Below are 27,595 nucleotides of genomic sequence, written 5' to 3' on the forward strand. Positions count from 1 at the left end.
TCTGATACATCATCAACTTACCTGGTTAGTTAGAGGTTGCTGAATCTGGTCAGAATAAGATAAGGCAGAAACCTGTTGGTCACTTATGTTTGGCTGGCGACGGTCACTGTACTGATGTGAATGGGGCATCTGTCCAGCCATCTGAAGGCCAGCAGCATGGAATGAAAATGACGGTGCAAGCCGAACAGATGAAGGTTTGCATGCTGAAGTCTCTCCTCCTATGAGAAAATAATAAGTGACTATTTAGGAAGTACTTATATCCTGATATTTATATCATTTGATAGCTATTTAAATAAGGACTTTAGGATATTCAATAATATTAAAACCTCTAGAACTACAAACAGGAATATGTCAACACATATTGTATGTTAAATGGTATAACATATACATAGCAATTAAAATGAGTATTAATTTGTTTATGAGAAAATCTTACGTAAATTATTTTGTAATGTGACAGGAATAACTTTTAATATACTTATTTTCACATATAAAATTTTCTTCAATTGAGAACCATAAAATAAGTTATATAAATAATCTTTGAATTCTTGAGAGAGGCTTCTCCAGTGGCGTAGTCTCTCACAAACCCACTAAAACGAACATAGCTGAGATGGTGATTCGCCCACCTTCCAGCTCTATGACAATCAATAGCTCTGGTCCCTCAAATCAGGCAAATGCTTTGTGCTAATGGGGCTCTCCACTGACCCAGGTAACCAAAGTTTGAGCATACAATACATGGAAACAAATTCACAGGACACTAGATTCTCCTGGACCCGTCCAGCACAGTCAATACGTCTCAAGAGAACCCCCTGTTACAACACTCTATAGCCCTGTAAAGCTTGCCACAAGAAAGAACGGTTAATAACTATCCCTCTGGTAGGCTAGGACCATGATCATATATCCACAGTAGAAATGGAAAAGTAACCTTGTCCATAAAAGGAACTGGTAGCTGACTAATAAAAGCTAATTGTTTGTTCAAATTTTTTTTTAATTACCTTTCTTCTTAAATTCAACCAAAGTTTAAGTGTAAACTGAAGCCAAAAGGGGAAGCTTAAAACCCTGATCAACAAACTCCAAATCTAGAGTACTTGTGGTTGTCCTCCTGCATGAATGGCTCACTAACACCACAGTGTTGTATGCATAATCGTCAGTACCAGGATGCTTTTATCTAAACTCCACTATTTTAGGACATACAAAAGTTGGCTCAAGGGTGAAGAGCTTGGACTCGGCACTGGGCGCCAGGGTTTGAAATCTAGCTCCACCACTTACCAGCTGTGTGGCCTTGCACACCTAATTTCTTCAACCTTGCACATCTAATTTCCTCATCTTAAAAACAGGATGATAATATATCTATGCCAAAAGGCTGCTAGGACGCTTAATTGCTTTGATATGTGTAAACTACTTAGAACAGCTCTGGCAATTAATAAATGGCTCACAGTAAAGGATGATGGTGTTAGGGTCCATTATTGGGGCATATACAATCTCTACTTGAATGTTCCATAAACTTCTCAAACTGAAGCGAACGAAGCTCAATTCCCCCAACACGTATGCTCTGCTTCTATTCTCAACCACAGCAAATGACAGTTTGTTACCCCGTCACCCAAATCAAAAAATCTGGGAGTCACCTTAAGAGTTCTTTTTCTCCATGGCCCACACCACCTGCAAACAGCTGCCAAATTGTGCCAACTCAGTTTCTATAGAAAACTCAAATACAACCTCTTCATCTCCATTGTTACTTTTCTCGTTTGGATTACTAAAATAGTTTCCTAACACATCTTTCTGCCTCTACTCTGTCCATTTTCAAGTCCATATTTCTTCTAGAAGATAGCTAGTGATCTTTCTAAAATGCAAACCTCAAATCTTCAATCCCTACTTAAAACTTTAGTATCACCTGCCCTTAGAACTGTCTTCAGACCATAGCTTCTTTCTCCCTCCATTACAGCATGAGGTCCTTAACTGACCCATACTATGTGATTAATAAACATCTGCTGAGTAAATAAAAGGACGGTGTATCTACAATGATAGGTGGGGGTGAGGTTTTTAAAGCTTTACACTACTCAGACTGAAAAATGAAGTGACTCAATTCAATTATGTGGAGCAATTTTGTTCAGTTAAAAAAAAAAAAAAAAAAAAGCCTGGGAATTTGTCCTAAGGAAGTAATCAATGATGTGCACAAAGATGGTTTAGGAAAGGTTATCCTAGTATTGTTTTGATAATAAGCTACCGGAAACTTAAATGGGGGACAAGATGACTTTACATCTATATGTCAAAAACATAAAAATCTGGGAAAGAACATAAATAAATATAAATATATATGCAGCAGAAAGAAACAAGTCTTGAAACATGACAACATGGATGAACCTTGAAGACATAACGCTGAGTGAAATAAATCAGACACAAAAGGAGAGATATTGTCTGTTACCACTAATATGAACTCCCTGAACAATGTAAAATCAGTGTCTTATAATGTAGAATATAGGGGAACTAGAGATACACAGAAGCTACTGAAGGGGGAATTATTACCTAATATGCACAGACATGTTAATGAGGGTGGGATGGTATGGGAATGGACAGGGCTGATGGTAGTTTGTTAAGGGGACTGTATCAGTGCCACACTGAAGGTGAACATGAGCGAAAGGGGTTGTTTAAAGGTATGTATCCTACAGATCAGCACTACAAATATAAATAAGTGCTTGCATGATCTACTTCTAAGGCATGACATTGGTACAAAGAATTAACAACAGAATGGTATATGGGAAAAACTACCTGTTGCATATTATGGACCATATTTAAAATAGGAATATCTTCCCACTATCACACTAATACTAGGGATAAATAACTAGAGGCTGATAAGAGTTTTGGAGTATTTTGGTTTATAACTACTTAAAATTGAGAGTGATGATGACTGTACAACTAAGCCACGATAACGTGAGACATTGTTTATTTTGTACAGAAAATATGTGAAATTAGGAACTCCATACTATTAAGTCAAACTCTCAATCCTGAGGCTTGCTCTAGTGAAACTCATGGCAGTAAAGGGGAGGCTAAGCCTACCTATAATTATGCCTAGAAGTCACCTCCAGAGAACTTCTTTTGTTGCTCAGATGTGGCCTTTCCTTCTCTAAGCCCAACTCTGCAAATAAATTCATTACCCTCCCCACAAAGTGGGACATGACTCCCAGGGGAGTGAATCTCCCTGGCAATCTGGGACACAACTCTGAAGGATGAGCCTGATCCTGGCATCAAGGGATTGAGAATGCCTTTTTGACCAAAACTGGGAAAAGAAAGGTAACAAAATAAGGTTTCGGTAGCTAAGAGATTTCAAATAAAGTCGAGAGGCTATCCTGGATGTTACTCTTATGGAAGCTCCAGCTAGATACACCTAATGCCCACAGTACACCAAGCCCTAATCAACACTAGTCCCGAAAATACTAAAGAATACCTAGGTCCCTATTTGAAATTCTATGAGTTTCACTCACTATTAAGTTTACTTTTCAGAACCTTAAATCCCCTCAGAGTTTTCCTATGCCAGATAAGTCCCAAAACCCAGAGGATTGCCTCTCCAAAAACATCAACCACATGCATCCCCTTCCTCATAATGATGACACCCTGTTTCAATATGAACAAGGTAGGGTTGTCACTGCCCAGATATACCTGAAGATTGAAAATGTGATCAAACGGGAGAGAGGGGTAGCAACTGACAAGATAGGACTTAACAAAGGATTATGAATACTGACTCATATTTATATAAATTTTTTTTCTATATGTTATATTTCACAATAAGGAAATAACTGAAATAGTGGAACTGTAATCCATAACATTCTTTGAAATTTGCTCTGTAACTACTTGTTAAATTGTACTTTGAAAGTTATCACTTTTCTATATATATTTATATGTCACAATAAAAAATGTTAAATAAGAAAAGAACTGAGGTCCTTAAAATAAAAAGAGTTCTTATAAACAAACATTAAAAAGACCAAGGTCATGAATGGCCAATTAATTAAGTATTCTGGACCATAGTTTCCTATCTAATAAGCAGAGATAATAATATACTAACACCTTAGGGGTGGTATGAGGTTAAAAGGAGGTATCACAAGTAGGCACTTAGAATGGAATCTGACATACAACAAGTAGTTTTTAAATGTTAGCTTCTATTATCAATGTAATTGTTATATACTCGGTTGAAACTTACCTATTTATCAACTTAATATAGTGATGATACATTTAAAAATACAGAAATCATTATACATCTTAAAGATTATCATAAAGTGGACAACCTGTGTGACGGGGGGGGGGGGGGAGACCTGCATCCCAGGAACCGCCCATACTCTGTTACTCCTCTCAATCAATATCTGCTTCCTCTTCCACAAATATCATTACCTGGCCCTCTAAACCCAGATTAGTTTTAACTTTAAAAAATGTTTTGTTCACTTAATGTTATACCTCTAAGTTGTAGCTTTTTCATTATTATTGCCTTATGGTATTAATAGCATTATGTGATCAGATGATGACTTATTTATCCATTCTACTTTTAATTAACATTTGGATTATTTCCAGTTCAGGGGTATGTCAGTTTGGATGTATTATGTCCCCCAAAAAGGCCAAGTTCTTTGATGCAATCCTGTGGGGGCAGACGTCTTAGTGTTGATTAGGTTAGAATCCTTTGATAGAGTGTTTCCATGGAGATGTCATTCAGTCAACAGCAGGAGAGACCTCTGATTGGATAATTTCCATGGAGGTTTTACCCCACCCCCATTGGGTCTTAATTGAATCACTCGGGTCCTATAAAAGAGTTCACAGACAGGAGGAGGTGCCGCAGCCAAGAGACACTTTGAAAAACGCACAGGAGCTGCGAGTGGCGCTGGAACACAACCTGGAATCAGCAGATGCCAGCCACATGCCTTCCCAGCTGAGGTTTTCTGGATGCCTTTGGCCTTCCTTCAGTGAAGGTACACTTGCGTTGATGCTTTCAACAGGACATTTTAATAGCCTTCAGACTGAAACTTTGTAACCAAATAAACCCCCTTTATAAAAGCCAATCCATTTCTGGTATTCTGCATAAGGGCAGCATTAGCAAACTGGAACAAGGGGTATTATGAATACTGCCATTAAGAAGCTTCTTCTTATGTGTCTTTTGACATACACATACACATAGGCACTGTTCTGTTGTTTTTCCAATTTTTAAACAACCAATCTGGTTCTACTAGCAGTATATGAAAATTCACACTGCTCTACTATTTTGCTGTCAATCTTTCTAATTTTAGCCATTCTGGTTGGTCTGTAATAGTACTCCACTGTGGTTTTAAATTTTATTTTCCTGGTGACTATGAGCACCTTTTCATATATTTATTACCATTTGATACCTACTTTTGTGAAGTGTCCATACAGGTTGCTTGCCCATTTTTCCCACTGAATTGAGTCTTTTTCTTTCAAATTTCTGGGAGCGCTTTACATTATTCTGGATATGAGAAACATTAATGGTTAATTTGTGGCATGCCATGTCATGCTCTTAATGATGTTCTTTCATGAAGAGAAGTGCTTAATTTTATCAGTGTTTGACTTTAGGATCAGTGCTTTCAGTGTCTGCTTAGAAAATCTTTCCTTATACCAAAATCAAAACAAAAGTCTGTATTTTCTTCTAGAAGCTGGATTTTACTTTTCACATTCAGAGGGGCAATCCACTTGGATTTGATTTCTGTGTATAGTGTGAGGTAGGAATCAAGTTTCATTTTTCCCCTAAATGGACAACCAATCAATGCAAAACCATTTATTAAAAAGATAAACTTTCTTCACTGTTCTGAAATGACTATATACATATCAAGTACTCGTATGTACTTGGGTCTGTTTTTGGACTCTATTCCATTCTATTGGATATAGACTTAGACTTTATATCTTTGTACAAGAAACAGACACTGTCTAAGTTACTACAGCTTTAGAAGTTTTAATATCTAGTGGACAATCTTTTTATTCAAGAATGTTTTGGCTATTCTTAGCCCTTTGTATTCCTACACAAATTTTAAGATCAGCTCATTAAATTCACCAAAATAAATAAATCCATGTTGGGATCTGGGTTGAAACTGCACTGACTCTAAAGATTAGTGCATCTGGTAGAACTTCCTGCAGTGATGGAATTGTTCACCTACAGTCTAAAAACATAGGCACTAACCACATATGACTACTGAGCATTAAAATGTGGTTATGTGACTGGAATTGTTACAGAGGAATGATTTTTAAATTTTATTTAAGTTCAATTAATTTAAAATTTAGATTTTAATTGCCACATGTGGCTACCATGTTAGACAGCACAGCTATAGAGCAACTGGGGGGAAACAGAAACATTCATGATACTGAATTTTCCAATGCATGAACACAGCATACCCTCCACTTATCTAGGTCTTCTTTAATTCCCCTTCTATTTCTCGTTTGCTAAGTGCTTCTCCTCACAACTGGATGCTGAATTTTATTAAATGCTTTTTCTGCACATATTGAAATGACATCGCTTTTCTGATTTATTCTGTTAATGTGGTAAATTACAATGACTGATTTTTTTGAAATAAACAAATGTGCAACACAAACTCTGGTAGTGATAAATACCACTGGAAAAGTAAAGGTGGGCGAGGGGTCTAGACTGTTGACAAAGAAGCTGTTGATTCAGGAAGAGTGTGCCTTCAAGGCCCTGGGAGGAACAGACTTGCATGTGGTAAGGGAGGCAGGGGGACAGCAAGTGCAAAGCCCTGACCTGGAGCACTGTGGGCTGGGCAGGAGCAGAGGTCAGGGCATTGAGGAGAGGCCAAGTCATGGAGGAACCTCACAGGGGAGTTGACCAGACATCCCAGTTTTCTGGGTTTATGTTTCTAGTCCAGGGTTTCTTAACCTTAGTACTTACAATATTTGAAGCCAAATAACTCTCCATTGTGAGGAGCTGTCCTATGCATTATAGGATGTCTAGCAGCATTCCTGACCTCTACCTAGTAGATGCCAGGGGCATCTCTACCACCCCCCGTTGTGACAACCCAAAGTGTCCTCAAATATTATCATCAAATACCCCTGGGGGAGAGGGGTGCAAAAATCACCCCTGGTTGAGAAATGCTGATCTGGTCCCTTTGCAAACATGCATAGTGGCCTCTTTAGTATCAAAAAGATTCCTTTTTTAGAAAATAAATGATATGCTTAGCCTATTCCTGGATTACGGAAAGAAGTTTGGAATTTATTCCAAGTGTGATGGGAAGATATTGGGAGAATGGTGATTTGATATTTGCTTCAAAAGTACCCATCTTAATACTGGGCGGAGAACAGCCCATGGGGGAAGCAGGAGACCAATTACTGATTTTTGAATATTAAAATAACTTTGCATTCTTAGGATAAAGGTTGGTCATGATTATCCATTCATGGTAGATTCACTGGTGAAACCATTTGTGTCTGGAGTTTTCTTTATGAGGTTTTCAATTAAAGATTACCTTTCTTTAACGGACAAGGGGCTATTCAGACTTTCTATTTCCTGATGTGTCTGTTTCAGTAAATTGTATATTTCTAATAGTATGTCTACTTCAACTAAATTTCAAATGCACTGATGTCAAGTTCTTCATATCCTCTCATAAGCTTCTCAGTATTGGTAGGATTGTAGTGTTTTCTCCTTCACTTCAACATTTGTTACTGAAGTTGTCTGCTTCTTTGTGATCAGTCTTATCAAAGGTTTATTAATTTTATTAAGTCCCTTCAAAGAACCAACTTGTGGCTTTGTTGATCCTCTCTTACAAGAGTGTTCTCTATTTCTGCTCTCATCTCATTTAATCAGTTACCGAGAGGCATATTAAAAATCTCCCATCAGATATGTGAATGTGTTCTCCTTCTAAATTATGTTATTAGATTATATAAAATTTAGAGCTGCCATAGGCTCCTGACAAATAAAACCTTTTATTGCCAAGTAATGCATTTTGCCTTAAAACACATGGGTACACTAAGCTTTCTTTTAATTATTCTTTGCACGGTAGGTCTTTTATCTATCCTTTTACTTTTAACCTTTCTGTTTCCTTATATTTTAGGTTTTTCTCTTGTAAACAGTATGTACTTGGGTTTTATGTATGTAGAAAGACTAACAACCTTTGTATTTGTTCCAACTATTTTATGTTCCTTTCTTGCCTTCTGTCTGCTTGGTTGATTTTTTTCTTTTTTTACCTCCCCTCCTCCCCCAAAACACATGCATTATTTTATTATTTTCTTAAGTTATCTTATAGTTAACAATACAGATGATATACACTTGACTCATCAAAATCTAATAAAATTAGTGCCCTTCACTTAATGTATATACTATTGTTGATCTGTACTTTAATTCTCTCTTTAATACATGTGTATAATTTTTTTGTAAGACATTACTGTTTTATACTGTTAATAATCATTTACTTTTACCCAAATATTTACTCTTTTAGCTGTTCTACATTTCTTCATGCATCTCCAACCTTTCATCTGGGACCTAAAGAAAATGCTCTTTAGTAGTTCCTTTAGTGCCAATCTACTGGTGACAAATTCTCTCAGTTTTGTCTAAATATGTCTCTATTTCTCCATCTTTCTTGAAAGATAATTTTGCTGGATATAAAATTCTATAGATTGGCCATCATTTTGAAGCTATCATTCTATTATCTTCTGGATTCCACTGTATTTGTTAAAAAGACAGCTGTTCAAATTGTTCCTTAAAGGGCCTCCTTTTCTCTGGCTGCATATTAAATACATCCATTAAAGTTCTTAACTTCAGTTTTTGTAATCTTTTTTCTAGAAACACCCCAGTTTTCACCAAAATTTTCAATCTGGTCTTTTATTTCCTAAAACATATCAAACATAGTTATTTCTAAGTCTATGATAATTCCATTATCTCAGCCTCTTATAAATCTTTTTCTCGTTTCTCATGTTTTTCTACTACCTTGTCTCCTCGTATGTCTAATTATTTTTCATTAAATGACAAATACGGTATAAGAAAAACTTCTTTATGAGGATAATCTGAGCCCTAAAATTATATTATCTTTCTCCAAAGAAGACCTGTGTTTGTTTAAAGCAAGTAGTTTGGGATTGCAGCAATTCAAGATAACCTTAATCCAATCAGGGAGGAGATAATTCAAAGTGGGGATCCAGTCCCTGTGAGGCATATTTGTTTCCAGTTCATCCATGTTCTTAGCACCGTAGGAGTCCCAACACAAATAGAGGGTAGTATGTGGTGCCCGCCTTCTGTGGCAGGACCAAACATAGAATTTTTATATCCAAAGTCTCATCAGCTGGAAAGCTGTGCTCATCATCTTCGTCATTCAGGTGCTTCATCAAGAATTACCAGGTGCTCTTGAGAACAGTGGTCCCAAATGCTCCAGGCTCACCTTCTGAATTTCCATCTCCAGCATCTTGACCTTCACTGCCCTGTCAGCTCTCTGATACCTGCAAACATTTTATCAGCTTTTCTTACTGTTCTCAGAGACAGGATTGGTACAAATTACATAGTCCACCATTACTGGAAGCCCAGCCCCCTTAAGACTTTTTTATTTTTTAAGAAAAAATATATGTATATAAAGAGAAAATATATTTGCAGGTCACACAGCAAAATGTTAATAGTTATCTTTGGATGGTGAAATCAAGAGTGGAGATATTTTTTCTCCTTTGTGATTTTTTGTTGTTGTTGGTTTTGAGAATTAAGTAATTTTAAAACCCTATTCTGTAATGTGCCCCCTAATTATCCTGATCACCAGGTATTTCTCCTTCAATGTGCTATATAATTGCACTTGATCTATTTCAAGAGACATGTATAGCAAACTATATCTTCAGTTAGGTGACGACTACCTTCTTCAGCATGAGAGAGAGCTTCTTGAGAGCAGGGTGTTTTTCTTCCATAACATCTACCCTAACCAAATCCTGGCACATGACAGGAGCCTGACAACAATGAGAACACAAATTACTGCAAGTGGGTGGACAAGGCAAACTAAAGTACCATGATGCTATCTGTGCTGCCATGTATAGAACTATTTTCAGAAATTTTCTTCCACATCAGATTAATAATGTTTCTCTTCTATCTATGCCCTGCCCAAATATTTTCACTTGAGACACATTCATAAGAATGTTTATAGTGTGAAGATCTTAGATGAGGTTAATACATTCATCTTTTCAAAAGCCAGTTCGGTGGTCATAGCAAATGGTAGCCATATTCCACTTGTTTAAAGTGCTAAACTATTGAGATACATTACTCATCTGTAATAGCAGCTATTCAATTCTGAAAATCAAGCTTGTTATTGAAAATAATTTCTATTGTTTGACAGAATTTGAGCCTGGGAGAAGCAGGCGATCACATGAAATTACTGATTATTGACAATGTACTCACTGAAAAATCGGTAATCTATTAGACTACCAAATTCCCTGAATCCATTAAAAAAACCTTTTTGATTTTCCCTTTCTAAAAATTTCCAGATGACTGCCTCCTTTCTTTCTCTCTGATATTATATAATCTATGTCAGGGTCATATCATCAGCTGCCAAAATTACTAACAGATCTCTAACGGGAGTTCATTCACTTTTCTCCCACAGGAACCTGTGCATCTGCACAAGGCTAATCTTAAGAGAACCAAGATTATACCACCATATCTTCTCCAAACTCAAGATCCCAAAATGGCTCTATCCCTTACCAGGCCAAATTCATTTCATCAATATGACATCCAAAATGGAATTCAAGTATCTTAATCTTTTATCCAAATCCTCAATCACCTGGTACTTTTTGTTAACCAGCTTACTTCCCCCATCACAAAACGTCCACCTTCTTTGTCTTGACTCAGTATCCTCATCAAGAAAGCTATCTCCATGATTCACTCTCTACATCCTATCTAAATATATTTCCAGTGAAGTCATTATTGAATCTCTCTAATCTAATTATACTGAACTTAGTTTATAACCTAAACAAGCATGCTACTTTTTTCATTAATTTATACTTATGGAGAAATACCTCATCTCTGAATAAAAAGTTTTAAATTCCTCAGACAAACCATGTCTTGTTTCCTTGGGATTCCTTTTGGGGTTCTCTCATAATAGGTAATCAAATGATCCCTAATTCAACTTTCCTTGAAATCTTAGAAAAGTAAATTTTATTTTAGCTTTTTATATTTTAGCTTTATTTACACACTGGTTTCTCTCTCAAGCCTCCTTTAACTTTCTATTTTTTCACCTATTATTCACTGTTCATTCCAGTGTGTTTTCATTTTCCCTTCCATGACTCAACTAAAACTGTTCTAAGGTTATAATGACTTGAACCACAACCAACGAGTACTTCAATTTTTATCTTAGTTGGCTATTTCTTAATTATAAACCACAGTTAACCATTTCTTTCCATACATTCCTGTCAACCACAATTTTTATGGCAATTATACTAGGAGCTCCTAGTCTCTCTACCCTCTATTTCAGAGTCAAGTCCAAGGTCTTTCCCTGACTTGCACCTGCAGCCCTCTCCTTCTGAACAATCACATCCATTCTCATGATTTTAATAACCAGCTCTGTGCCAATAGTTCAAGAACTTCATGAGACAGGCACTATTATGATCCCCAAACAGATAAATGAGGTGTGGAGGGATTAAGAAATTTGTCCAAAATCACAGAATGAGTAAGTGGTAGAGTCATGATTCTAGAGCCACAGATCTTAATATAACATCACTCTCATTCTAGGATACTTCACAGAGCTGAACCTGAACTCACTGTCTCCCCAACCAGTGGCCCACTCCCCACCAACACACCCATATGTTTCTTTTTTTTTTTCTTAAATTCAATTTTATTGAGATATATTCACGTACCATGCAGTCATAGAAAGCATACACTCAACTGTTCACAGTACCACCATATAGCCATGAGTTCATCACCAAAATTAATTTTTGAACATTTTCATTACCACACACACAAAAATAGTAAGAATAAAAATTAAAGTGAAAAAGAACAATTAAAGTAAAAAAGAACCCTGGGTACTTTTTTTTTTTTTTGTCCCCCTTTTTCTACTCATCCATCCACACACTAGACAAACGGGAGTGTGGTCCATATGGCTTTCCCAATCACACTGTCATCCCTCATAAGCTACATTTTTATACAAGATCATACGTTTCTTTATCCCAGTTAGTGGCATCACCAAAGCACCTGTTTTCCCTGATTCCCAGTTTCTATACCTCCCTCATCCAACTGATCACCCAGCATGGAATCTGACTCAAGGATTCACGGACTAACAGATGGATAATTTTGTGAAACCCACATAGCTATGAAAGAATTAGAAAGAAATGGATAGCTGCTTATTATTGTTTTAACTTCCCTCCCTAAAAGAGATTCATAACTTTTATCTTCAAAAGACCACATACATTCTCTTAATCTTATACTCAAAACACCGTGAAGTAAGAGGGAAAGGGATCATTATCCCAATTTTGCAAATGACACAACAGAAGCTCAAAGGAGTTTAGTGATTTGTTACATTGCTAATCACAGACCAAACCAAAAACCATATCTTACTTATTCCACTATAACATGCTGTAAGAATTAAGTACATTTTCTTGTTCTCCATATAATAGGCATCAAGATATAAATAAACCTTTCACTTTCTGAATCTAGATTCAGTTGATTATTTGCATTAAACTTAACAAGCACTTACTGAGAGGCTACTACGGCACTGACTCGGGCAACAATGTCACTCATTATCTATAAAAGCACTTTTCAAACTTTAATACGATGAAGAATCAATAGCTTTGTGAATCTTGTTAAAAATGTAGATTCTGATTCATTATGTCAAGAGTGGAACCTAAGAGTCTACATTTTAAACAAGCTTCAAGTAGCTAGCATCTAAAAGACAAGTTAATTATTTATTTTAGTAAAAAAAAAAGCTGTTCTCCAAATAATGCAAGTAGCAGATAATCCAAAACGAAGTAATAATCTAACCGCACAGTAGACTATAGGGCTTTCTTTTTAGGAGACTTACCTTCCTTGTTGTATCTTTCGGTTTTTTGTTTGTTTGTTTGTTTGTTTTGTTTTTTTGACTAATATACATTCCTATGCATAAGTTTTTTGACTAATATACATTCCTATGGTATATACTAGGTAACAAAGAAATACGATGTTCTTTTTAAAATTCGCTGTTGGTAATCAGTATGTGCACTAAGAAATAATTCTATATTTTCTACTTGTAGGACTTTTTCTGCTATTTACCATATCATCTATCATAACTAGTTAACATCACCACCAATTATTTAGTGAAATGAAAGAAAGATTAAGCTTCTAGCACTGGAGCCTGGTAACAGCTGTCTGTACATAGGTGTATTTGTCACAGGTTCATTAGTTTCTCTCTTAGCTCAATTGCTGTGATCCTTTATATGAAATCCAAGAAGATAACTAACTTCCAGTTCCTCCCATAATGCCAAAAAAAGTATTTAAGTTGCCCACAAATTCATTCCTCTCTCATGACAGGAATTCAAGAGGACAAATTAACACAGGCATTTCTAATCAACCTGATTTCATAAATAAGCCAATCACCATGCTTTTTCTTCTTCCTAAACTTTCTCCATCTTCCTTTTTAATTCAAATTTTAATGAGAAAAAGGACTCAGTTCAACCTGTAACAGAGCAATAATAATAAAGTATGAAAGTATGAAGTTGAACCATATGAAAATGGTGATATGTGACCATCTTTGGCCTACAAAATACCAATTTCACATAGTTCGACCTGCTATCTACCGTATTATATATAATTCTCAATCAACTAATTTAAAATTTACCCATAATAATATTTTAACCCAAGAATGTGGATACAATGAGGAGGGCGGGGCAAGATGGCAGACTAGTGAGCTGTATGTTTTAGTTACTCCTCCAGGAAAGTAGGTAGAAAGCCAGGAACTGCGTGGACTGGACACCACAGAGCAATCTGACTTTGGGCATACTTCATACAACACTCATGAAAACGTAGAACTGCTGAGATCAGCGAAATCTGTAAGTTTTTGCGGCCAGGGGACCCGCGCCCCTCCCTGCCAGGCTCAGTCCCAGGGGAGGAGGGGCTGTCAGCTCCGGGAAGGAGAAGGGAGAACTGCAGTGGCTGCTCTTATCGGAAACTCATTCTACTGATACAGACTCCAACCATAGACAGACTGAGACCAGACACCAGAGAATCTGAGAGCAGCCAGCCCAGCAGAGAGGAGACAGGCATAAAAAAAAAACAACACGAAAAACTCCAAAATAAAAGCGGAGGATTTTTGGAGTTCTGGTGAACACAGAAAGGGGAAGGGCCCTGAGGCGCATATGCAAATCCCGAAGAAAAGCTGATCTCTCTGCCCTGTGGACCTTTCCTTAATGGCCCTGGTTGCTTTGTCTCTTAGCATTTCAATAACCCATTAGATCTCTGAGGAGGGCCCGTTTTTTTTTTTTAATACTTTTTTCTTTTTCTAAAACAATTACTCTAAGAAGCCCAAAACAGAAAGCTTCAAAGACTTGCTATTTGGGCAGGTCAAGTCAAGAGCAGAACTAGGAGAGCTCTGAGACAAAACGCAATAATCCAGTGGCTGAGAAAATTCACTAAACACCACAACTTCCCAAGAAAAGGGGGGTGTCCGCTCACAGCCATCATACTGGTGGACAGGAAACACTCCTGCCCATCGCCAGCCCCATAGCCCAGAACTGCCCCAGACAACCCAGTGTGACAGAAGTGCTTCAAATAACAGGCACACACCACAAAACTGGGCGTGGACATTAGCCTTCCCTGCAACCTCAGCTGATTGTCACAGAGTTGGGAAGGTGGAGCAGTGTGAATTAACAAAGCCCCATTCAGCCATCATTTCAGCAGACTGGGAGCCTCCCTACACAGCCCAGCAGCCCAGAACTGCCCTGGGGGGACGGCACTCACCCGTGACATAGCACAGTCATCCCTCAACAGAGGACCCGGGGTGCACGGCCTGGAAGAGGGGCCCACTTGCAAGTCTCAGGATCCATATGCCAATACCAAGGACTTGTGGGTCAGTGGCAGAGACAAACTGTGGCAGGACTGAACTGAAGGATTAGACTATTGCAGCAGCTTTAAAACTCTAGGATCACCAGGGAGATCTGATTGTTAGAGCCACCCCACCCTCCCTGACTGCCCAGAAACACGCCCCACATACAGGGCAGGCAACACCAACTACACACGCAAGCTTGGTACACCAATTGGACCCCACAAGACTCACTCCCCCACTCACCAAAAAGGCTAAGCAGGGGAGAACTGGCTTGTGGAGAACAGGTGGCTCGTGGGCGCCACCTGCTGGTTAGTTAGAGAAAGTGTACTCCACGAAGCTGTAGATCTGATAAATTAGAGATAAGGACTTCAATTGGTCTATAAATCCTAAAAGAACCCTATCAAGTTCAGCAAATGCCACGAGGCCAAAAACAACAGAAAATTATACAGCATATGAAAAAACCAGACGATACGGATAACCCAAGCCCAAGCACCCAAATCAAAAGACCAGAAGAGACACAGCACCTAGAGCAGCTACTCAAAGAACTAAAGATGAACAATGAGACCATAGTATGGGAGATAAAGGAAATCAAGAAGACCCTAGAAGAGCATAAAGAAGACATTGCAAGACTAAATAAAAAAATGGATGATCTTATGGAAATTAAAGAAACTGTTGACCAAATTAAAAAGATTCTGGACACTCATAGTATAAGACTAGAGGAAGTTGAACAACGAATCAGTGACCGGGAAGATGACAGAATGGAAAATGAAAGCACAAAAGAAAGAATGGGGAAAAAAATTGAAAAAATCGAAATGGACCTCAGGGATATGATAGATAATATGAAACGTCCAAATATAAGACTCATTGGTGTCCCAGAAGGGGAAGAAAAGGGTAAAGGTCTAGGAAGAGTATTCAAAGAAATTGTTGGGGAAAACTTCCCAAATCTTCTAAACAACATAAATACACAAATCATAAATGCTGAGCGAACTCCAAATAGAATAAATCCAAATAAACCCACTCCGAGACATATATTGATCACACTGTCAAACACAGAAGAGAAGGAGCAAGTTCTGAAAGCAGCAAGAGAAAAGCAATTCACCACATACAAAGGAAACAGCATAAGACTAAGTAGTGACTACTCAGCAGCCACCATGGAGGCAAGAAGGCAGTGGCACGATATATTTAAAATTCTGAGTGAGAAAAATTTCCAGCCAAGAATACTTTATCCAGCAAAGCTCTCCTTCAAATTGGAGGGAGAGCTTAAATTTTTCATAGACAAACAAATGCTGAGAGAATTTGCTAACAAGAGACCTGCCCTACTGGAGATACTCAAGGGAGCCCTACAGACAGAGAAACAAAGACAGGACAGAGAGACTTGGAGAAAGGTTCAGTACTAAAGAGATTCGGTATGAGTACAACAAAGGAAAATAATAGACAGAGGGGAAAAACATGACAAACATAAACCAAAGGATAAGATGGCTGATTCAAGAAATGCCTTCACGGTTATAACGTTGAATGTAAATGGATTAAACTCCCCAATTAAAAGATACAGATTCGCAGAATGGATCAAAAAAAATGAACCATCAATATGTTGCATACAAGAGACTCATCTTAGGCACAGGGACACAAAGAAACTGAAAGTGAAAGGATGGAAAAAAATATTTCATGCAAGCTACAGCCAAAAGAAAGCAGGTGTAGCAATATTAATCTCAGATAAAATAGACTTCAAATGCAGGGATGTTTTCAGAGACAAGGAAGGCCACTACATACTAATAAAAGGGGCAATTCGGCAAGAAGAAATAACAATCGTAAATGTCTACGCACCCAATCAAGGTGCCACAAAATACATGAGAGAAACACTGGCAAAACTAAAGGAAGCAATTGATGTTTCCACAATAATTGTGGGAGACTTCAACACATCACTCTCTCCTATAGATAGATCCACCAGACAGAAGACCAATAAGGAAATTGAAAACCTAAACAATCTGATAAATGAATTAGATTTAACAGACATATACAGGACATTACATCCCAAATCACCAGGATACACATACGTTTCTAGTGCTCACGGTACTTTCTCCAGAATAGATCATATGCTGGGACATAAAACAAGCCTCAATAAATTTAAAAAGATTGAAATTATTCAAAGCACATTCTCTGACCACAATGGAATACAATTAGAAGTCAATAACCATCAGAGACTTAGAAAATTCACAAATACCTGGAGGTTAAACAACACACTCCTAAACAATCAGTGGGTTAAAGAAGAAATAGCAAGAGAAATTGCTAAATATATAGAGACGAATGAAAATGAGAACACAACATACCAAAACCTATGGGATGCAGCAAAAGCAGTGCTAAGGGGGAAATTTATAGCACTAAACGCATATATTAAAAAGGAAGAAAGAGCCAAAATCAAAGAACTAATGGATCAACTGAAGAAGCTAGAAAATGAACAGCAAACCAATCCTAAACCAAGTAGAAGAAAAGAAATAACAAGGATTAAAGCAGAAATAAATGACATAGAGAACAAAAAAACAATAGAGAGGATAAATATCACCAAAAGTTGGTTCTTTGAGATTGACAAGCCCCTAGCTAGACTGACAAAATCAAAAAGAGAGAAGACCCATATAAACAAAATAATGAATGAAAAAGGTGACATAACTGCAGATCCTGAAGAAATTAAAAAAATTATAAGAGGATACTATGAACAACTGTACGGCAACAAACTGGATAATGTAGAGGAAATGGACAATTTCCTGGAAACATATGAACAACCTAGACTGACCAGAGAAGAAATAGAAGACATCAACCAACCCATCACAAGCAAAGAGATCCAATCAGTCATCAAAAATCTTCCCACAAATAAATGCCCAGGGCCAGATGGCTTCACAGGGGAATTCTACCAAACTTTCCAGAAAGAACTGACACCAATCTTACTCAAACTCTTTCAAAACATTGAAGAAAATGGAACACTACCTAACTCATTTTATGAAGCTAACATCAATCTAATACCAAAACCAGGCAAAGATGCTACAAAAAAGGAAAACTACCGGCCAATCTCCCTAATGAATATAGATGCAAAAATCCTCAACAAAATACTTGCAAATCGAATCCAAAGACACATTAAAAAAATCATACACCATGACCAAGTGGGGTTTATTCCAGGCATGCAAGGATGGTTCAATATAAGAAAATCAATCAATGTATTACAACACATTAACAAGTCAAAAGGGAAAAATCAATTGATCATCTCAATAGATGCTGAAAAAGCATTTGACAAAATCCAACATCCCTTTTTGATAAAAACACTTCAAAAGGTAGGAATTGAAGGAAACTTCTTCAACATGATAAAGAGCATATATGAAAAACCCACAGCCAGCATAGTACTCAATGGTGAGAGACTGAAAGCCTTCCCTCTAAGATCAGGAACAAGACAAGGATGCCCGCTGTCACCACTGTTATTCAACATTGTGCTGGAAGTGCTAGCCAGGGCAATCCGGCAAGACAAAGAAATAAAAGGCATCCAAATTGGAAAAGAAGAAGTAAAACTGTCATTGTTTGCAGATGATATGATCTTATATCTAGAAAACCCTGAGAAATCGACGATACAGCTACTAGAGCTAATAAACAAATTTAGCAAAGTAGCGGGATACAAGGTTAATGCACATAAGTCAGTAATGTTTCTATATGCTAGAAATGAACAAACTGAAGAGACACTCAAAAAAAAGATAGCATTTTCAATAGCAACTAAAAAAATCAAGTACCTAGGAATAAACTTAACCAAAGATGTAAAAGACCTATACAAAGAAAACTACATAACTCTACTAAAAGAAATAGAAGGGGACTTAAAAGATGGAAAAATATTCCATGTTCATGGATAGGAAGACTAAATGTCATTAAGATGTCAATTCTACCCAAACTCATCTACAGATTCAATGCAATCCCAATCAAAATTCCAACAACCTACTTTGCAGACTTGGAAAAGCTAGTTATCAAATTTATTTGGGAAGGGAAGATGCCTCGAATTGCTAAAGCCACTCTAAAAAAGAAAAACGAAGTGGGAGGACTTACCCTCCCTGACTTTGAAGCTTATTATAAAGCCACAGTTGCCAAAACAGCATGGTACTGGCACAAAGATAGACATATAGATCAATGGAATCGAATTGAGAATTCGGAGATAGACCCTCAGATCTATGGCCGACTGATCTTTGATAAGGCCCCCAAAGTCACTGAACTGAGTCATAATGGTCTTTTCAACAAATGGGGCTGGGAGAGTTGGACATCCATATCCAAAAGAATGAAAGAGGACCCCTACCTCACCCCCTACACAAAAAATTAACTCAAAATGGACCAAAGATCTCAATATAAAAGAAAGCACCATAAAACTCCTAGAAGATAATGTAGGAAAACATCTTCAAGACCTTGTATTAGGCGGCCACTTCCTAGACTTTACACCCAAAGCACAAGCAACAAAAGAGAAAATAGATAAATGGGAACTCCTCAAGCTTAGAAGTTTCTGCACCTCAAAGGAATTTCTCAAAAAGGTAAAGAGGCAGCCAACTCAATGGGAAAAAATTTTTGGAAACCATGTATCTGACAAAAGACTGATATCTTGCATATATAAAGAAATCCTACAACTCAATGACAATAGTACAGACAGCCCAATTATACAATGGGCAAAAAATATGAAAAGACAGTTCTCTGAAGAGGAAATACAAATGGCCAAGAAACACATGAAAAAATGTTCAGCTTCACTAGCTATTAGAGAGATGCAAATTAAGACCACAATGAGATACCATCTAACACCGGTTAGAATGGCTGCCATTAAACAAACAGGAAACTACAAATGCTGGAGGGGATGTGGAGAAATTGGAACTCTTATTCACTGTTGGTGGGACTGTATAATGGTTCAGCCACTCTGGAAGTCAGTCTGGCAGTTCCTTAGAAAACTAGATATAGAGCTACCATTCGATCCAGCGATTGCACTTCTCGGTATATACCCGGAAGATCGGAAAGCAGTGACACGAACAGATATCTGCACGCCAATGTTCATAGCAGCATTATTCACAATTGCCAGGAGATGGAAACAACCCAAATGTCCTTCAACAGATGAGTGGATAAATAAAATGTGGTATATATACACGATGGAATACTACGCGGCAGTAAGAAGGAACGATCTGGTGAAACATATGACAACATGGATGAACCTTGAAGACATAATGCTGAGCGAAATAAGCCAGGCACAAAAAGAGAAATATTATATGCTACCACTAATGTGAACTTTGAAAAATGTAAAACAAATGGCTTATAATGTAGAATGTAGGGGAACTAGCAATAGAGAGCAATTAAGGAAGGGGGAACAATAATCCAAGAAGAACAGATAAGCTATTTAACGTTCTGGGGATGCCCAGGAATGACTATGGTCTGTGAATTTCTGATGGATATAGTAGGAGCAAGTTCACAGAAATGTTGCTATATTAGGTAACTTTCTTGGGGTAAAGTAGGAACATGTTGGAAGTTAAGCAGTTATCTTAGGTTAGTTGTCTTTTTCTTACTCCCTTGTTATGGTCTCTTTGAAATGTTCTTTTATTGTATGTTTGTTTTCTTTTTAACTTTTTTTTTTTCATACAGTTGATTTAAAAAAGAAGGGAAAGTTAAAAAAAAAAAATACAAGGAAAAAAAAAGATGCAGTGCCCCCTTGAGGAGCCTGTGGAGAATGCAGGGGTATTCGCCTACCCCACCTCCATGGTTGCTAACATGACCACAGACATAGGGGACTGGTGGTTTGATGGGTTCAGCCCTCTACCACAGGTTTTACCCTTGGGAAGACGGTTGCTGCAAAGGAGAGGCTAGGTCTCCCTATGGTTGTGCCTAAGAGCCTCCTCCCGAATGCCTCTTTGTTGCTCAGATATGGCCCTGTCTCTCTAGCTAAGCCAACTTGAAAGGTGAAATCACTGCCCTCCCCCCTACGTGGGATCAGACACCCAGGGGAGTGAATCTCCCTGGCAACGTGGAATATGACTCCCGGGGAGGAATGTAGACCTGGCATCGTGGGACGGAGAACATCTTCTTGACCAAAAGGGGGAGGTGAAAGGAAATGAAATAAGCTTCAGTGGCAGAGAGAATCCAAAAGGAGCCGAGAGGTCACTCTGGTGGGCACTCTTACGCACACTTTAGACAACCCTTTTTAGGTTCTAAAGAATTGGGGTAGCTGGTGGTGGATACCTGAAACTATCAAACTACAACCCAGAACCCATGAATCTCGAAGACAGTTGTATAAAAATGTAGCTTATGAGGGGTGACAAGGGGATTGGGAAAGCCATAAGGACCACACTCCACTTTGTCTAGTTTATGGATGGATGAGTAGAAAAATAGGGGAAGGAAACAAGCAGACAAAGGTACCCAGTGTTCTTTTTTGCTTCAATTGCTCTTTTTCACTTTGATTATTATTCTTGTTATTCTTGTGTGTGTGCTAATGAAGGTGTCAGGGATTGATTTGGGTGATGAATGTACAACTATGTAATGGTACTGTGAACAATCGAAAGTACGATTTGTTTTGTATGACTGCGTGGTATATGAATATATCTCAATAAAATGAAGATTAAAAAAAAAAAGAATGTATCACAATACATGTTGCAATATCAGATGCTAAACAATGATGAATTTAAAATACTTAGTTAAAACCATCTTCAAAAGCATTATCTGGAGTTCGATTTTAAAATAATATTTTTAAACTGCTGTCCAGTAGTGCACAAAGCAAATTAGAGACATACATGCAAGTGGGAGCCTATTTGCATACTGTATATCCTTCTGAACTATATGGATTGTTTTAACCATAGCATCCTTCTTCTGCAGCTTTTAAAGAGTTAACTGAAAATTTGTTTTTAAGTAGTTTACTAAGATAAATAAAGTAGCTCTCTCACTCCACTCAAGTCACTATGCTCTGGCAAGTTAACTACAGTAATTACAAACCACATTATCAGTAGAGATCAGTATTAATCCTACAGAGAAAAGGTTCATGAACAAATCTCAGAGGTGGTAAGATTCAAAAAGGTTGTGGTAGACATATAGGAAATAGCAAATAGAAAAATCTGAGAGATGATCCTGAGTAAAAATAAATAATGATCATTTGTCTCCAACGTAAGACCTACATGCTGCTCCTCTTGCAGGTCTGAATGTAAACTACTTAGCTAACTTGGAGTTCTTTTTATTATTAATGTGCTGTTGGGGACTATTCTTGTGACAGTACTGACCCACTAGATTTTAAAGACAAACAGTTAAATGAAAGAACATTAAAGATTTTTTTAAAAAAATGAAAATCATTTGTGTTAATGAAACCTATAGCATCCAAACATGCAAGTGCCTATGAGGCTGAGGTTCTGAGACAGAAACCCCTAAGAAATGAGGGGAGCAACCAAGATAATAGGGGAAGAACCAGCAAAGTCCCTAGAAAGAAGACAAACCTAAATTAAAGGAGAAGACAAAACATTGAAGTAACAGTCAAATTCACTTTCAATGATGGTTGGAAATAAAGGTATAAGATTAAGAAGTGACAAGAGTAAGTTTTGTTCACCCTTTATCATCAATACCAAGAACAGTATCTGGCACACAGTCTGCATTCAGTAAATATTCGTTCAATGAAAGAATGAACTGAATCCTTCTGGAATATTTAGAGACTGGAAAGAAATGGTTGCGGAAGGGAGGTAGGAGGGAGCTGAAGGAGATAAGGATTAAGGATGTATTTTTAAAATGAGGGGCCCATGAGTCAGAAATAAAGAACAGTCTTATCATAGCACAGGCTAGATAATAGCTTGACAACCAGTTTCTCTCTTAATCATTTTTATATTCCAAGCACACAGCACAATGCTTGGCTCTAGAGTAGGTGCTAAATAAATATATATTAAAGTGTTAATTATGCAATGACTATGACTATGCAAATTATCTAGGGTAAGGACAAATGAACTTTCTACCCTCTAGTGGCCACGAGGTATCACTACAGCATACCAAACGTGCATGCACACACACATCCTAACCTACCAGCCAAAACAGCTTATTCAATTGTCTACAGACCCAATGAAATTGCTCACATAAGACCTAAATAAAACCTCAAGTTTTTTAGTCTGAAATATTAACCAAACCATTAAAAATAATAACAGAATATGGCTAAAACTGTATATCTTCAAAAGTCTGTAGTATCAGACTTCCACTCAGACTATTTTGGAGTACCTGGGACCGAACTAGCTTACCACTGTAAACAAGTATAAAACTGGCCAAAATATATGAGATAACTATTTTAAGTAACTAGACAACAGACACTACAGAACTTGATCACGGAAGAAAGGGAAATAAACTAGGGGAGCCCTACAATTTCTATCTGGAGGCAATTTCCAGAGCAGAGTGTAGTTAAAGGGAATCCAAAGAGAACTATGCCGTCTTGCAGAACTGAAGAGACTGACATGAGAGTTCAAGTTACTAAATTGGCTAGAATTGGTGAGGCAAGTAGCAAAAAGATACCTATACAGAGAAGGAACACCAATAACCTATACACAGGGATCTCCTTGACTCTTTGGCCAAATACTAAACTGCACAACAAGAACAGGGTGAGATTCCATGAGGCCAGGCAAAGAACAACCAACACACAGCTCTGAGCTCTATCAGAACTCGCACAGGACTGGGAGACAGTGAGTGGTCCAACCTCAAAAAATACCAAAGACATTCAGCAGAGACCCCAAAAATGCTGTTTTAGGAGCTGGACTAACATAGCCCTACAGTTAAGGCTGCCTTCTACCTGCCCTATCAGAGACTGAAATATATCTCAAAGGATCAAGGTCATCTGCAAATAAATTAATTTTGGTCCTGCCAGGGCTGACCGAATTCAACACTCTTTAAAGACAGCAACAAAATCCAGATGCTCAACAGCTTTAATGCCCATGTCTAACCAAAAATCACTAGGTCCACAAAGAAGCAGGAAAATGTCACCTGTATTCAGGAGAATAAAAATCCATCTATAGAAGCACAAATGACGGAAATAATGAAAACAGCAGACAAAACAGCTACTGAAAATGTTTTGTAATATAAAAGAAAACATGGACAAAATAAGGAAAAAAATGAATCTTAATTGAGAAGCAGAAACTATTAAAAAGAACCAAATGGAAATTCTAGAACTGAAAAAGTCACTGAATGGACATATATCTAATTCAGACACTGAAGAAAAAAAGATCAGTGAATGTAAAAACAAGGCAATATAAATTAACCAAACTAAAAACAAATACAAATAATAATGGAAAAAAATATAAACAAAGCATCCAAGACCTATGGAACAATATCAAGTTGTCTAACATTCTCATTAGGAGTACCAAAGGGAAGGAGAAAGAAAGTGGGGAAGGAAAAAATATGAAGGAATAACAGTCAAAACTTCCAAATTCAATAATAAGTATTAACCCACAGATCCAAACTCAATGAATCCCAACCAGGATAAATACACACACACACACACACACACACACACACACCACTAAGGCACTCAAACTGGTGAAAATCAGTGTTGAAGGAAAAAAAATCTTAAAAGCAGAGAGAAAAAGGCACACTGCACACAGGGGAACCACTTCTCATCAGAAAAAGCACATACAAGAAGAAAAGACATGATTAAAATGATGAAAGATAGAGGATTTTAACCTACAATTCAATACCCACTGAAAATATCCTTCAAAAATGAAAGCAAAATAAAGACTTTATCAGACAAATGAAAGTGAGAGAACTTGTCAGCAGCAGGGCTGAATTCAAAAATTGTTCTTCAGGTTGAAGGAAAATGATTCCAGATAGAAACTGAGATCTACACAAAGAATAAAAGGGCACCAGAAATGTTGAGCATGTAGATAAATATGAAAGACATTTTTCTTATTTTCTAATATCTTCAAAAGAAAATTGACTGTTTAAAGCAAAAATAATGCTTTGTGGTAGTTTATAACATTTATAGAAGTAAAAGGTATGACAATCACAGGACCAAGGACAGGAGAAGTGAAATGGAAGTAGACTGCTTTAAGGTTTTTACATGTGAAGTGGTATAACATTCCTCCAAGGTAGACTGCAATAACTTAAAAGAAGCAACTTGAAAGCCCTAGAGCAACCACTACCCCACCCCATCCCCCAAGAAAAAACACATTACTAAGGCAAGAGAGGACATAAAGTGGAAGAACAACTGTATTTAAGAACCAAGAAGAATAATCTTGATGCTTTGAGACTAGTATATAAATACATGCATTTCATTCATTTCGTATTTACCAAGTACTTATTTTTGAGGTATTGTACCATTCTCAACTACTTAATTATGGAGAATCTTACTTAACCCCACTGTAAATGGCTCTTTAGCCCTTTCAATTAAAAAAGGCAAACCAAATGAGAGCTGAAATGGGAAGCTAAGAGCTTATTTTTAGTAATACATCTGGGATGCAGAAGAGATTAAAATAAGTCACCCAAACTACAGCAGCCAGATTCCATACATTATTTGTACTGTATATAGTATAACATATGATACAGATAAATTCGTATTTTTCCAATATTTTAAAATTATTTTTAAAATTTTAAATAGTAAAAATATACATAAAGCAGTTAATATCACCAGTTATTTCATGGGTTACTAGCAGTCACAAACATTCCAAGTGGAGAAAGAAATACTTTTATTTTTCGTTTAGAAGAAAACAAGATACCAAGGAAGCCTTTGAGCCCTTAATTATCTAGAAATGGGTGGAGGCTAGAAACAAAAGACCAGTAAACAAAGATATACAATGTCTCAAGAAATTTTAGAGGTGAGATTAAACCTTTTAAGAGATTAAGTCCAACTACTTGATGAGGAAACTGAAGATCAGCGATTCTCTAACCTGGCCAAGGGATCTGCTAGTGGCAAACAGTAGATCAGAGTCAAAGTCTAAAAACGTTAAAAGTCTAGTACAAGAACGTTAGTAGAATGTAAATGTCACCAGGACACCCTCCGCCCTGCCCTGCCGCATGCTCCCCGGGCATCCCCAGGGCTCAGGACCCACTTACCCATGGTAGAGGTGCAGTGACTGAATGAATGAAGGGAATATAAGAGCACAGAGAAGTGAATCTGCCACATTGATTTAAAACTACCAACATACGAGGCGGGGCAAGATGGCAGACTGGTGAGCTGTATGTTTTAGTTACTCCTCCAGGAAAGTAGGTAGAAAGCCAGGAACTGCGTGGACTGGACACCACAGAGCAATCTGACTTTGGGCATACTTCATACAACACTCATGAAAACGTGGAACTGCTGAGATCAGCGAAATCTGTAAGTTTTTGCGGCCAGGGGACCCGCGCCCATCCCTGCCAGGCTCAGTCCCGGGGGAGGAGGGGCTGTCAGCTCCGGGAAGGAGAAGGGAGAACTGCAGTGGCTGCTCTTATCGGAAACTCATTCTACTGATACAGACTCCAACCATAGATAGACTGAGACCAGACACCAGAGAATCTGAGAGCAGCCAGACCAGCAGAAAGGAGACAGGCATAGAAAAAAAACAACACGAAAAACTCCAAAATAAAAGCGGAGGATTTTTGGAGTTCTGGTGAACATAGAAAGGGGAAGGGCCCTGAGGCGCATATGCAAATCAAGAAGAAAAGCTGATCTCTCTGCCCTGTGGACCTTTCCTTAATGGCCCTGGTTGCTTTGCCTCTTAGCATTTCAATAACCCATTAGATCTCCGAAGAGGGCCCGTTTTTTTTTTTGTTTTTTTTTTTTAATCCTTTTTTCTTTTTCTAAAACAATTACTCTAAGAAGCCCAATACAGAAAGCTTCAAAGACTTACTATTTGGGCAGGTCAAGTCAAGAGCAGAACTAGGAGAGCTCTGAGACAAAAGGCAATAATCCAGTGGCTGAGAAAATTCACTAAACACCACAACTTCCCAAGAAAAGGGGGGTGTCCACCCACAGCCATCATCCTGGTGGACAGGAAACACTCCTGCCCATCGCCAGCCCAATAGCCCAGAACTGCCCCAGACAACCCAGTGTGACGGAAGTGCTTCAAATAACAGGCACACACCACAAAACTGGGTGTGGACATTAGCCTTCCCTGCAACCTCAGCTGATAGTCCCAGAGTTGGGAAGGTAGAGCAGTGTGAATTAACAAAGCCCCATTCAGCCATCATTTCAGCAGACTGGGAGCCTCCCTACACAGCCCAGCAGCCCAGAACTGCCCTGGGGGGACGGCAATCACCTGTGACATAGCACAGTCATCCCTCAACAGAGGACCCGGGGTGCACGGCCTGGAAGAGGGGCCCACTTGCAAGTCTCAGGAGCCATACGCCAATACCAAGGACTTCTGGGTCAGTGGCAGAGACAAACTGTGGCAGGACTGAACTGAAGGATTAGACTATTGCAGCAGCTTTAAAACTCTAGGATCACCAGGGAGATTTGATTGTTAGAGCCACCCCCCCCCCCTCCCTGACTGCCCAGAAACACGCCCCATATACAGGGCAGGCAACACCAACTACCAGGCAAGCTTGGTACACCAATTGGACCCCACAAGACTCACTCCCCCACTCACCAAAAAGGCTAAGCAGGGGAGAACTGGCTTGTGGAGAACAAGTGGCTCGTGGATGCCACCTGCTGGTTAGTTAGAGAAAGTGTA

At 38.1% G+C, this 27,595-nt stretch overlaps 1 protein-coding gene across 1 annotated transcript in view; it reads right to left on the reverse strand.

The window, feature by feature from the left end:
* Positions 1-27,595, reverse strand: part of DYRK1A (dual specificity tyrosine phosphorylation regulated kinase 1A) — a 180,562-nt gene that overhangs the window by 42,318 nt on the left and 110,649 nt on the right. Inside the window, 1 exon segment of the mRNA XM_037831589.1 lies at positions 22-218. Coding sequence (XP_037687517.1) covers positions 22-218 — 197 coding nt within the window.

This window comes from Choloepus didactylus, chromosome 1 (genome assembly GCF_015220235.1).
Source record: "Choloepus didactylus isolate mChoDid1 chromosome 1, mChoDid1.pri, whole genome shotgun sequence".
Lineage (NCBI taxonomy): Eukaryota > Metazoa > Chordata > Mammalia > Pilosa > Megalonychidae > Choloepus > Choloepus didactylus.